General features: G+C 45.6%; 1 protein-coding gene across 8 annotated transcripts in view; it reads right to left on the reverse strand.

The window, feature by feature from the left end:
* Positions 1-10,009: 10,009 nt before the first annotated feature.
* Positions 10,010-12,195, reverse strand: part of LOC125543954 (tetratricopeptide repeat protein 5-like) — a 45,112-nt gene continuing 42,926 nt past the window's right edge. For 5 of the 8 annotated variants that reach the window (XR_007299159.1, XM_048707465.1, XM_048707466.1 and 2 more), the window contains 3 exons: positions 12,002-12,071; positions 11,447-11,518; positions 10,010-10,533 (listed from right to left, as the gene is read on the reverse strand). Coding sequence is in view for 5 of the 8 variants with exons in the window: in XM_048707465.1 (XP_048563422.1) it covers positions 10,417-10,533; positions 11,447-11,518; positions 12,002-12,071 (259 nt within the window). In the remaining 3 variants the exon portion in view is untranslated. Of the gene's footprint in view, positions 10,534-11,446; positions 11,540-12,001; positions 12,072-12,195 lie in introns of those variants that run through there. The other 3 variants (XR_007299158.1, XM_048707467.1, XM_048707468.1) reach the window with 3 other exon arrangements.

The raw sequence follows: 12,195 nt of genomic DNA on the forward strand, positions 1-12,195 counted from the left end.
GCTCTTTGTCATAGATGGGGTAATTGAGTTGCGCTCCGGAAAGTTTCTCACTAAAGTAAGCTATGGGGCGCTTCTCTTGCATTAACACACCTCCTATGCCATTACCACTAGCATCGCCATGAATCTCAAAAGGCTTGTCAAAGTTGGGTAAAGCAAGCATGGGAGCATGAGTAAGCAAATTCTTAAGCTCATTGAATGTGGTATCTTGGGATGGTCCCCAAACAAAAGGCGCATTCTTCTTGCTCAAAGCATGCAAAGGCGAAGCAATGGTGCTAAAATCCTTCACAAAGCGACGATAGAAACCCGCAAGGCCAAGAAAACTACGCACTTGATGCAAGTTGGATGGTTGCAGCCAAGTCTAGCATTGATCTTGGACTCATCAACATGAACACCCTTAGAAGAAACAACAAAACCCAAGAAAACGAGCTTATCAACACCAAAAAGGCATTTCTCCATATTAGCATAGAGGCACTCTTTTCTAAGAGTTTGCAAAATGGTGCGGACATGGGTGACATGCTTTTTGATAGATTTGCTAAACACAAGAATGTCATCGAAGTAAACCACAACAAATATACCAATGTAAGGGCGAAAGACATAATTCATAAGACGCATAAAAGTACCCGGTGCCTCCGAGAGACCCACAGGCATGACTAACCACTCATACAAACCAAACTTGGTTTTGAAGGCGGTTTTCCATTCATCACCCTCTTGTATGCGGATTTGATAGTAACCACTCTTAATATCAATTTTGGAAACGATAGTGGCACCGCTAAGCTCATCAAGCATATCATCTAGGCGTGGAATGGGATACCTATAGCGAACGGTGATAGCATTGATAGGTCTACAATCGGAGCACATGCGAAAGCTACCGTCACGTTTTGGCACAAGAATGACCGGGATGGCACAAGGGCTCAAACTTTCACGCACATGTCCATGGTCTATGAGATGCTTTACTTGCCTTTGTATTTCTTTGGTTTCTTCGGGGTTGACAGTGTGTGGAGCTTTGTTCGGAAGAGGTGCTCCGGGGATGAGGTCGATTCGGTGCTCAATGCCTCGTAGAGGAGGTAGACCCGGAGGTAGCTCATTGGGGAAAACATCGTGAAATTCCTGTAAAAGAGAAGACAACACTAGAGAAAGAGTGTGAGAAGTGTTAGTTTGTGGTTCATTGTCCTTGCACACGAGGACGTAGTGTAGGACACTAGATGGGTTCTCACACACTTCTCTTATCTCACGTTTGGTGGCAAATAGAACTAGGTTCTTGTTTTCACTCATCGTGGAGGCACTCGATTTGGGCTTGTGGCGCTCACTCTCTTTTTGGTGGCTCGCTCTCTCACTATGGTCTCCACGATGGGTGGCTTGCTTGTCAGCGATCACTTGACTTGGCGACATTGGACGGAGGACGTACTCCTTGCCCTTCATCTTGAAGATGTAGTGGTTCGTTCGGCCGTTGTGGACGACTCCTCTATCGAATTGCCATGGCCGTCCAAGGAGAAGATGACAAACGGTCATTGGAACGACGTTGCACTCCAAGGTGTCTTCGTAGGCGCCGATTTTGAAGGAGACTTGTACTCGGTGCTCAACTTGGATGGTGCCGGAGTCACTAAGCCATTGCACTTTGTCTGGATGTGGATGCTTCATCTTGGGCAATTGGAGCTTGGAGCAAAGTTCTTCACTTGCGAGATTATGACAACTCCCTCCATTGATGATGACCTTGACGTATCGTCCATTGATGCCGGCCTTGGTGTGGAATATGTGGCATCATTGGTCTTCTTCTTGGTGATGTTGGAGAGTCAAGACTTTGGAGACAACAAGTGCGGGACTTGAGTCTTCATCGCAAAATACTTGTTCTTCTTCATTGTTCACTTGGCGGTGCATGGCGACTTGCTCAAGGGCTTCCATTTCGCCTTCACTCATGGAGTCATAAGTGCCATCATCATTGAAGACCATGGTTCGCTTGTTGGTGCACTCATAGGACTTGTGGCCTCGGCCTCCGCAAGTGAAACACTTGAAGGAACTCGTCTTGACGGTCTCATCGGTTGGGGTTGATTATGATGAAGCTCTCGGCTTGAAGTTGCTCATAGTAGGATGGCTTGTAGTTGACGAAGCTTTCTTGGAAGTCGACTTGTCGATGTTGGTAGTGAAGGCTTTGTAGTCGGTGTTGGAGTCGTTGAAGCTTGGTTGTTGGAGAAGCCGTAGGACTTGGATGAGAACTTGGCATACTTGAAATCATCTTGCACTTGGCGTTCCGCTTTGGTAGCTTGGTGCACTAGCTTGATGATATTTGAGTATGGTTGGAAGTCGGCGATCTTCTTGATGGGATGATTGAGTCCATTCAAGAAACGTGCCATTGTTTACTCATCATCTTCCGTGACATTGGCTCGTATCATTGCAATCTCCATCTCCTTGTAGTACTCTTCAACGCTCTTTGTTCCTTGTTTGAGTAGTTGGAGTTTCTTGAAGAGGTCGCGGTTGTAGTAGGTAGGTACGAAGCGTGCTCTCATGACATCCTTCATTTGCGCCCAAGTAGTGATGGGTGGTTCACCTCTTGCCTCTCGGCGCTCTATGATTTGTTCCCACCAAATGAGGACATAGTCTTGGAACTCAAGGGATGACATCACGATCTTCTTCTCTTCTTCATAATTGTGCAAACGGAAGATCTTGTCAACTTTAAATTCCCATGAAAGGTACTCTTCGCGATCGTTGCTTCCGTTGAACTTGGGCATGGTGAACTTGAGCTTGCCATAGCGTTTCTCTTCATTGTGTTGGGGTCGGGGATGACGACGCCATGTTGTTGATGATTGTTCAACTCGTGGTGCTCTTGGCGTGGAGGGTTGTCAACCTCTTATTGCTCTTGTCCTGGAGGATCTCCATTGTCTTCATGATCTTGAGGAACTTGTTGTTCTTGACGTGCTTGTGGAGGAGCTTGTCGAGCTCGAGGAGGAACTTGACGGTGCACGCGAGCTTGATAAATCCTCTCGCGGACTTCTTCGCGAAGTGCTTCGGCATGTTCATGAGCTTGTCGGCCTCGGTCGGCTACGGCTCGACTTGAATCGCGTAGAGCTTGTTGTGCCTCAAGTACTTGAGCGTCACGGAGTTGTTCTTCTTGACGTTGTGCCTTGGCATCTTGAGCATTTTGGTGTAGACGCGCTCACTCTTCCTCTTCATGTTGTCGTTGTCGTTGCCGTTCTCGTGCTAGTGCAAAGGCCTCTTGAGTTTGACGTTGTCAGCGCTCTTGAGAGTCGGTGTCACGTAGGGGATTGAGGCTTACTTGACGATCGTTGCGCGCGGCTTGGCGAAGAGTGTTCGATGTCGGTGTACTTGAGCCGGAGAGGGTGAAGTCAGAGTGGCGGCTTGAATGGCTCCTTCTTGAAGTGGAAGACGAGCGGTTGAGCAACAAAGCATGAATTTCGTCCATCCTTGCGTCATTCTCTTGCTTGTGATCGTCGAGCTTGTGGTCGAAGTAGTCCCTTGTACGTTGCTCGGAAAGTCGCAAGTCGGCGGCAAGGTTGTTGATGTGTTCACTCATAGCTTATTGCTCTTGATGCAAAGCATGTTGTGCACCAAAGAGGTGACTCTTGGTGACGAAGGAGTTCATGTCGTCGTCTTGCTCCATGAAGAGTGGGTTGGTAGAAGTACTTGGCATATCCATCATTCCAAGACAAATGTGAGTGGTAGAAAGAGAAGAACGAGTACCAAATGTACCTTGACCGAAGTTGAAAGTGGATCGAGGATCACTCCAATGTAGGACAAGGAAATAGCACAATTGGTACTAGCTCTTGTCGGTTTCTCACACCTACACAAGTAAAATCTTTTGGTGGAGCTTGGTTAGGATGGTGGCACAAAATTTGATGCAATTGTAAGTGAGCTTCAATAATGTTGGAAAAGATTCGCAAGATGCAATTTAACAAGTAGACCAAGCATATAAGGTACATGGAAACACACACGCAAAAAGATAAGTGGGGTCATGCAACCAAGGTTGAGCCAAAATGTGGAATCCACAAAAATGCTCTTGTTGCACAACACTAGAGAGACGCTAGAACGATTACACAATAGGCGGATACAAGAACTTGTCCACAACCTACTTAGCAAAAACGCAACGACTTCTATCCCAAATATGCTCTATGCAAGGTGTTGCTATGATATGATCCAAGATGATCGAGTATGACAATCTTAATGTTGTAAGATGCTATGGTTGTTGCTTAAAAGCTCTTTGCTTATCTTTCCTCTTTGCTTAAAAGCTTGTTTGGCTCTTTGATGGTTGAGCTCTTTTCCCATGCAATGCTTGACGAACCGATATAGCAAGTGAGTATGCGATGACAACTTTGTGACACAAGAGATGATACCAATATATGCAACAATGATATATTGATGATATGAGAAGTATGATCACTAATGTGCACAAGTCTCGTTGCCAGTAATACTCAATGGCTAGTCTCGATGGGTAAGCAACACAAAGGAAGAAGGCTATAATGGCTATCAATGTAATGGCAAGAGTAATATGTCCAATACCAAGATGAGGTTACCTGTCTTGCTTCCGGTATGGTGTCAAAATGGTGGCACGAATACCAAGGTGTAGTCGAGGTGGTCGTTGTTGATGACGATGTAGGACGGCAGTGATGATGTAGGACGGCGGTGATGATGTAGGACGCGTTCGTGGCGAAGATGAGCGGCGGTGATGTCGATGTCGAACCGTACCTAGATAGCGGAAACACACAAGGATACGGTACCGCAACTCAAATTCTCAAACCTTGAAGTAGCAAATGTGTCGGAGAGCGAAACGGTCCAAAATGGTTGGACTATGCGGAAGCGGTGGAGGTATGAAGAAGTATATGTGGTATATGGTGGGCACCGGAACAAAATTTTGTGAAAATGGATTGAAAACGGGGCGGTGGATGGAGATGTTGCTGCCAGGGGTCGGATGTCCGGGTGGAAGACCGGATGTCCGGGCTTGACGGGCCGGATGTCCGGGCTCTGGATCCGGGGACGAACGGGATGAACACCGCGTGGAGAGGTCAAATCCGGGCGAAATTCGGAGGAATTTGTGGATGGAAATTGGGGAAAAATGGATGGGAAGCTAGATCCACTCAAAACAAAGCAAATCCATGGATCCAAACCAACAAAATCTCAACACACCAACAAATCACAAAAAAAATTGGGGGCTATTTTTGGTGGGGAATTTTTGAATTAGGACGAAAAACAACAAAACAAGGCTAGATACACAACGGGGAGGCTTCGAAATCGTGATCAACGTGGCTCATGATACCAAGATGATGTAGGGTGGAACCCTAATCGGCCGATCTTTCACGAAAGGAGCGGATCCCGCGAAGAACACGAAGAACACGAGGGGAAACACGAGGGGAAACATGAGGAGAAACACGAGAGAAACACTAAACCAACACAAGAAAGTCACACATGTTCTAGATCCTTGAATACATGGAACGATACACGGTACATGATCAACTAGGGACGATACAATGGTAACGGTCTTCTCCGTGAGGAGGTCTTGAGTTCTTCCCTAAAAGGGGTCTTGAATCCGCTTGGGGGGTCTTCTCCGGTGGAGGCTCGAATCTCCGTGGAGAAGGTAACCAAGTGGATGAGCAAAGCTCTCACACAAACATGAGCTAAACCTTTGCTAACCCTAGAAAGTTGGGTGAGGTGGAGTATATATAGTCTAGGGGGAGAAGGGATACACGGGCCTTGACCCTTCACTGTGCGCAGACAGGGGAGGCCGGATGTCCGGGCTGGTCAGGCTGGATGTCCGGGCTTTCAGGCGACGCCGGATGTCCGGGCTAGGGAGGCCGGATGTCCGGGCTGGAGTGGTGGCATTTGTTGCTATCGGGTTCAGAGGGGCCGGATTTTCGGGCTGGCAGCCGGATGTCCGGGGGCTCGAGAGAGGCCGGATGTCCGAGCTGGAGTGGTGGCATTTGTTGCTCTCGGGTTCGGAGGGGCCGGATTTCCGGGCCGGCAGCCGGATGTCCGGGCTGTCGAGGCCGGATGTCCGGGGCCTGTAGCTTCTGGCGGTTGTGCTGCTGTAGTGGATGACGCTCCAGGGGCCGGATGTCCGGGTCCTGGGAGGTGCTCTTGGCTCCTTTCGTTGGTTCTCCTCATCCGTGGACTTGGGGACTTGTACATCTTCATGCGCATCTTCGGGAGGGTCCTCTTGGTGCCGAATCATGCACAACACCTCAGACTTAGGTAGTAGCCATGTCTCATGCATAGAAAGTGAAAGTTCGGAGAGGAGTGAGTTCACCTTATCTTTGATAGCCTTGGCTCGGGCTCGTGTCATTGTTCCAAGTGGTGTCGTTGGAGGTGTAGGTGCGTCCATGGGATGATCTTGGGATGCTCCGCATCATGAAGGTATTCTTCCTTTATCTACATCATTTGCTCTGTTGCATATAGCCAAGATACATGTAACTCATTGCTTGCTCTAACATGCTCATGCATTCACATGCTCTTATATTCTATCTTTACATGATTTCTTTCCAAAGCTTTACTTGTTACTCTTCATATCTTTCCAAAGCTTTACTTGTTACTCTTCATATACATGTAACTCATTGCTTGGCCTATGCATGTTACATGTCTTTCCAAAGCTTTACTTGTTACTCTTCATATCTTTATCTAAAGCTTTGATGTATGTTGTCATCAATTATCAAAAAGGGGGAGACTGAAAGCACAAGTTCTCCCTGGGTGATTTTGGTAATTAATGTCAACATATCTCTTGTTGGACTAATGTTTTTATCTAGTGTATTTCAGATCAGTTCAACAATGGCATGGAAAGGACAAGAGGATGTGGAACCCCTTTCAAAATGCTAAGGACAAAGATTGGCAAAAGCTCAAGACTCTTCATTTCTATTTTAGTGATCCAAGATCATATTGAGTCCATAGGAAAGCCAATACTATTAAAAGGGGATGAGGTGTTGCTTAATGGTCTACTTGCTTAAAGTGCTTATTGATATTGCTCCAAAACCCTCAGCCACTTTCTCATTTCCACATATATCCAAAACCCAAAGTCAACCTCAGCCCTACCAATTGGATCTATCCGGCGCCACCGAGTTCATTTGACATAGCCACTTCCAGAAACCCTAGACAATTCAGTCTCACCGATACGGATCTCGGTCTCACCAATACGGATCTCGGTCTCACCGAGATGGCCTTGCAATCTCTCTATTACCTGTTGTAATTATTTCGATCTCACCAAAATGTGCAATCGGTCCCATCGAGTTTGTTTGACCAACTCTCTTTTTGCTCTTTGCTGAAATCGGTCTCACCGAGTTCAAGCAATCGGTCCCACCGAGATGAGGTTTTGCCCTAGCCCTAGCACATCGGTCCCCCCGAGTTGATCATGTCGGTCCCACTGAGATTCCTAACATTCACATTTTGAACTAAATCGGTCTCACCGAGTTCTTCTATTTGGTCTTACCGAGTTGGGTCAAATGTGTGTAACGGTTGGATTTTGTGTGGAGGCTATATATACCCCTCCACTCCCATCTCCATTTGTGAGAGAGCCATCAGAACGTGCCTACACTTCCACTACTCATTTTCTGAGAGAGAACCACCTACTCATGTGTTGAGACCAAGACATTCCAATCCAACCACAAGAACCTTGATCTCTAGCCTTCCCCAAGTTGCTTTCCACTCAAATCATCTTTCCACCATAGCCAAATCTGTGAGAGAGAGTTGAGTGTTGGGGAGACTATCATTTGAAGCACAAGAGCAAGGAGTTCATCATTAATACACCATCTATTACCTTTTGGAGAGTGGTGTCTCCTAGATTGGTTAGGTGTCACTTGGGAGCCTCCGACAAGATTGTGGAGTTGAACCAAGGATTTTGCAAGGGCAAGTAGATCGCCTACTTCGTGAAGATCTACCCGAGTGAGGCAAGTCCTTCGTGGGCGATGGCCATGGTGGGATAGACAAGGTTGCTTCTTCGTGGACCCTTCGTGGGTGGAGCCCTTCGCGGACTCGCGCAACCGTTACCCTTTATGGGTTGAAGTCTCCATCAACATGGATGTACGATAGCACCACCTATCGGAACCACACCAAAAATCTCCGTGTCTTCATTGCGTTTGCACACTCCAATCCCATCCCTTTACTTTCTTGCAATTGGCATGCTTTACTCTTTCCGCTGCTCATACTCTTGCCATGCTTGCTTGAAATGTATTGTGAATGCTTGAACTTGTGCTAAAACTCCTCCTGAACTTGAAGAACTTAAAAACTGCCACTTTTGCTTGTTGAGGTTCTAATCACCCCCTCCCCTCTAGACACCTATTCTCAATCCTTTCAAGTTGAAAACAAGAGCAAAAGTGTTTGAAAAATAGATAAATTGGAGACGTATCAGGGTTCTTTGTATGGGGCTAGATCCATTGTCTGGCTCAGGGTGTGTCATCGGATCCTGACTTATGGGCAGATCCGACGAGCGATTCTCGCACCTATTCTGGGTCTGATACGTTTGCATCGAAGCGAGTGCGTCTTGTTGCTCCTCAGTCTGGTCTAACACCCAGCTTGAGAAGACTAGTTCTCCGCAAGAATCCGTGGTGTACTCCAGGTTGCCGAGTCTGGCGAGTTGGCCTGGAGCAAAGGTCTCAACATGGCCTAGGTGGTCGGTGAAGTCAGCAAAATGGGCGATGTTGCCGAAGACAAAGATCTGGCCCGACACGAAGGTCTTGTCGATGTCAATCTTCTCGCCGATCTTAATCCCCGTCGAATCGCTACGACTACGTAGTGGGACCTGCATGGGCCACCAATGTCGGGATCGAATCCGACAGATGTCGGGTAGAGGGCCCCGAGCTAGTAGTCTTGACATGATGGTAACAAAGAACGAGTTTTTACCCAGGTTCGGGCTCTCCTTAAAGATAAAACCCTACATCTTGTTTGTGTTGTATCGATTTGGGAGGGAGTACAAAGTACATGTGATCTACCACGAGATTGTTGTTTATCGTCTACAAGCCCTGCCCCTCAGTTTATATAGGTACCGAGGGGTCTAGGTTATAACCTAGTCGTCTACGTACATAGAGAACGTGTTATAGACGACTATATGTCAAGTTTTCGGGAGCCTTCCTTTTATACACCATGGGACACCTCGATGTGGCCCACCGGTGAATCGATATGGGGTCCACGGTTTGGCCGAGAGATGACGTGGTGAGTGACCCTCAATTCGAGACACCGTTAGAGGGGTAAGAAGGTTTTGTGGCGTCGCCGACCGGCTTGAAATGGCAGGCGTCCCGGTAGGTGGAGCAGCGGCTTGAATGCGGGCGCACGAAGTTGGCTTTTGTTCGCCTCATGAGGTTGAGTGTCGGGCAGGTGGATTATAGATCAAACGACTTGAATGCAGTATGGAGAACAAGCGGACAAGATGGAAGAGGCGGCTTGAATGTGGGCCCTCAGAATTGGCTTCTCATTCGCCACGAGAGGTTTTTCTGCATGCGTCTATGTTGTCAAATGCATTCATGACGGACGTCTGCACTTCCCCAAACCGTCCTTTAATTTTGTTCCGATTTATGTGATTTCAAACGTCCGAATAATCTTGACCTCCGTTGGATGACAAAATTGTTCAGACTATCTGGTCCGGACATTTAGGGACAATTTGGTGATCCGTCTTTGAATTGCCCTTGCTGCAAGACTTTTATTTTGTTAGCTTTCTAGTGCAAGCCATGTGTCTCCTATCACAAGGCCATGCACTTTTATTTTGCTAGCTTTGTAGCTTTTATTTTGCTATAAATTATGTGCCTTATTAAAACTATATTAGTGAAAACATTTTTTTCAATATGAATTTAACGGTATAACTTTTGTTACACATAACTCACATTTGGTTGGTTAAATATTGACCAAAGTAAAATTTTGACACGCCATAATCATTCAAAGGGAGTATGATAGGTGGAGGTGATCCCGCTAGTTGCGTTGTTCCTTTGAGCCTTTGAGCGTCCTGTAAATTTGTTTGCTGGCTTCTATAAAAATTATTATGCCAACGGTGTACTCTACAAAAAATATTTACATGGAATTATATGCATAATGAGTGGATGGACATCACTTAATAACCTTTTTGTGTACACTTTCTCTTGTACGCCTAAAAGTCCAGTACAACAAATAAGGTAATAATTGGAGTGTTTTTGTCACGACCCGATCAAGAGGGGATCGAGAGGGGAAAGGAGATCAGGGGAGAGGAAGAGGAGCAGGGTAGGTAAGAGCGAGAGAGACGTGAGGAAGGGGAAAGTAGTTAATCTATTTTCTCATTGCCATCGTCTGTTCACTCACACGGTTACAAGTAGGCTACAGCTGGCGTAGCACACACGCACACCCCTGGCAGGTGGGTCCCAGCCCAGCCTCCCCGCTGACTTGGTCGTTGCAAGTTCAGGTTCTGCACTTGCACTCTTCAGTCCGCTGCAGGTCCATCTGCAGGCGTGACAGTTTAGACAACAATTATGGTTTATGCTGCGCACGAATTGAAGCCCGGGCAACATGATGAGCAGCTGGAGCTTTCTCGTTGATAATAATTTGTTCTGGAAAGTCCACACGAATTGACTTGAACTTATAGCGCTGTTTAACATGAAAGAAAAGACCATGTAAATACTGAGCATAACAGGTTATGAAGCTGGTAACATCACCACAAAGAACATTACTAAGCCATATTTTCCTCGACTACCTTTATTCAAAAACAGTCAAATTACTACTCATTCAGAAATATGATGTTGATTTAGATTAGTCAAGTGAAAATAGCGTCTTTATATTCATTCAGAAATAGAATTTGTAATGTTTAATAAGGTGTTCATATGAAAAGAATCGTCAATGTTGCATGCTAACAAAAAAAATGTTGCATGCTAGAGACCATGTCTATGAGACCCAGAACAGCATGTATTGGTGAAGAGGGAGTAAAATGGACAGTAGATTTGTCCCCTCCCCCACGTGAGATTCTGAAATAAACTCAGGTGATTGGGATTTCACAATTAGGAATGATCTTTGTAATCTAGTTGCTGCAGGAACAGGTTATCCGGAGCACGTCTCCTGTGCACTACACGCTGAAGCCCTGGCCATGTTGCATGCTATAAATGCTACTGCAAGAATGGGATGCAGTCAAATCATATTGGAGACCGACTAAAGCAGGTGGTTTCAACTCAAGATTGCAATTCAGCAGCGCTAGGTTCTCTGTTTCAGGAAATAAAGCTCTTGATGTTGTTAAATTAGGTACTTGCCCAAGATCATGTAATGTTGCTGCGCACAATTTAGCTGTGTATGGAGCTGGGTTAGGGAATGGCAACTTTGAAATCTCGGTTGGCCATTTTCCAGACTTTGTAACGAACTCCGTAGCCGGCGACTCTGCCGGCATGTATTAGTTTAATCGAATACTAGTTGTTCCTTTCAAAAAACATGAGTAATGAGAAGAAAAAAAACTGGCAGAAGTTTAATAATAGGTTTATGAAGAGTTAACAGGAGGATGGTATCAAAGGTATACCTGTTCTTTCCAAGATATATCTAGGATTTTGTAGTATGGTTCCAGCAGTACCACTCGATCGCCTTCTTTAATCTATGGCATACAAGGATTACACTAGAATGGTTACATAAAATACAGTACCAGCAAAAGCAACTTGGGAAACTTCAATATCGACGGGCTTGGTAGCTATTTAAAATGTAATGAATTCTGGAACAACAAAAACTATTGGCACATGAAGGACATTGGATCATACTCCCTCGTCCGGAACTACTTGTCGCAGAAATGGATGTATCTAGACGTATTTTAGTTCTACATACATCCATTTTTATCCATTTCCGCGACAAGTAATTTGGGATGGAGGGAGTATGTTTTAAGATTGCTCTTAGTAATCCCAATGGCATGACACTATAACAGCATAGACACCAGTTTATGTTCCATACATCTGAATCCTGATGTTATTCAGTATACTGACGCTTTAAGCATGCAAGCACAGCTACACCCACTAGGATAAAATCATGACGCAGTATCTCAATTTCTCATATAAAAATTATTCAGAAGTGATATGAGAGATCTTACTGCTTCATTCTGTAGCCCGTAAACTGATAGTATGAAATAAGACTGATCCAAGTCACATGTTAAATAATACCTGAAAGACCATAAAATTGTTGTCTCATTAGAGTGTAGCATATAACTTTACATATGAGATAAAAATCCATAACAATAAGGTATGTGTAAAGAGCGGCCGATGGGCTATGCCACCTGGATTTTTT

This window comes from Triticum urartu, chromosome 3 (assembly GCF_003073215.2).
Source record: "Triticum urartu cultivar G1812 chromosome 3, Tu2.1, whole genome shotgun sequence".
NCBI lineage: Eukaryota > Viridiplantae > Streptophyta > Magnoliopsida > Poales > Poaceae > Triticum > Triticum urartu.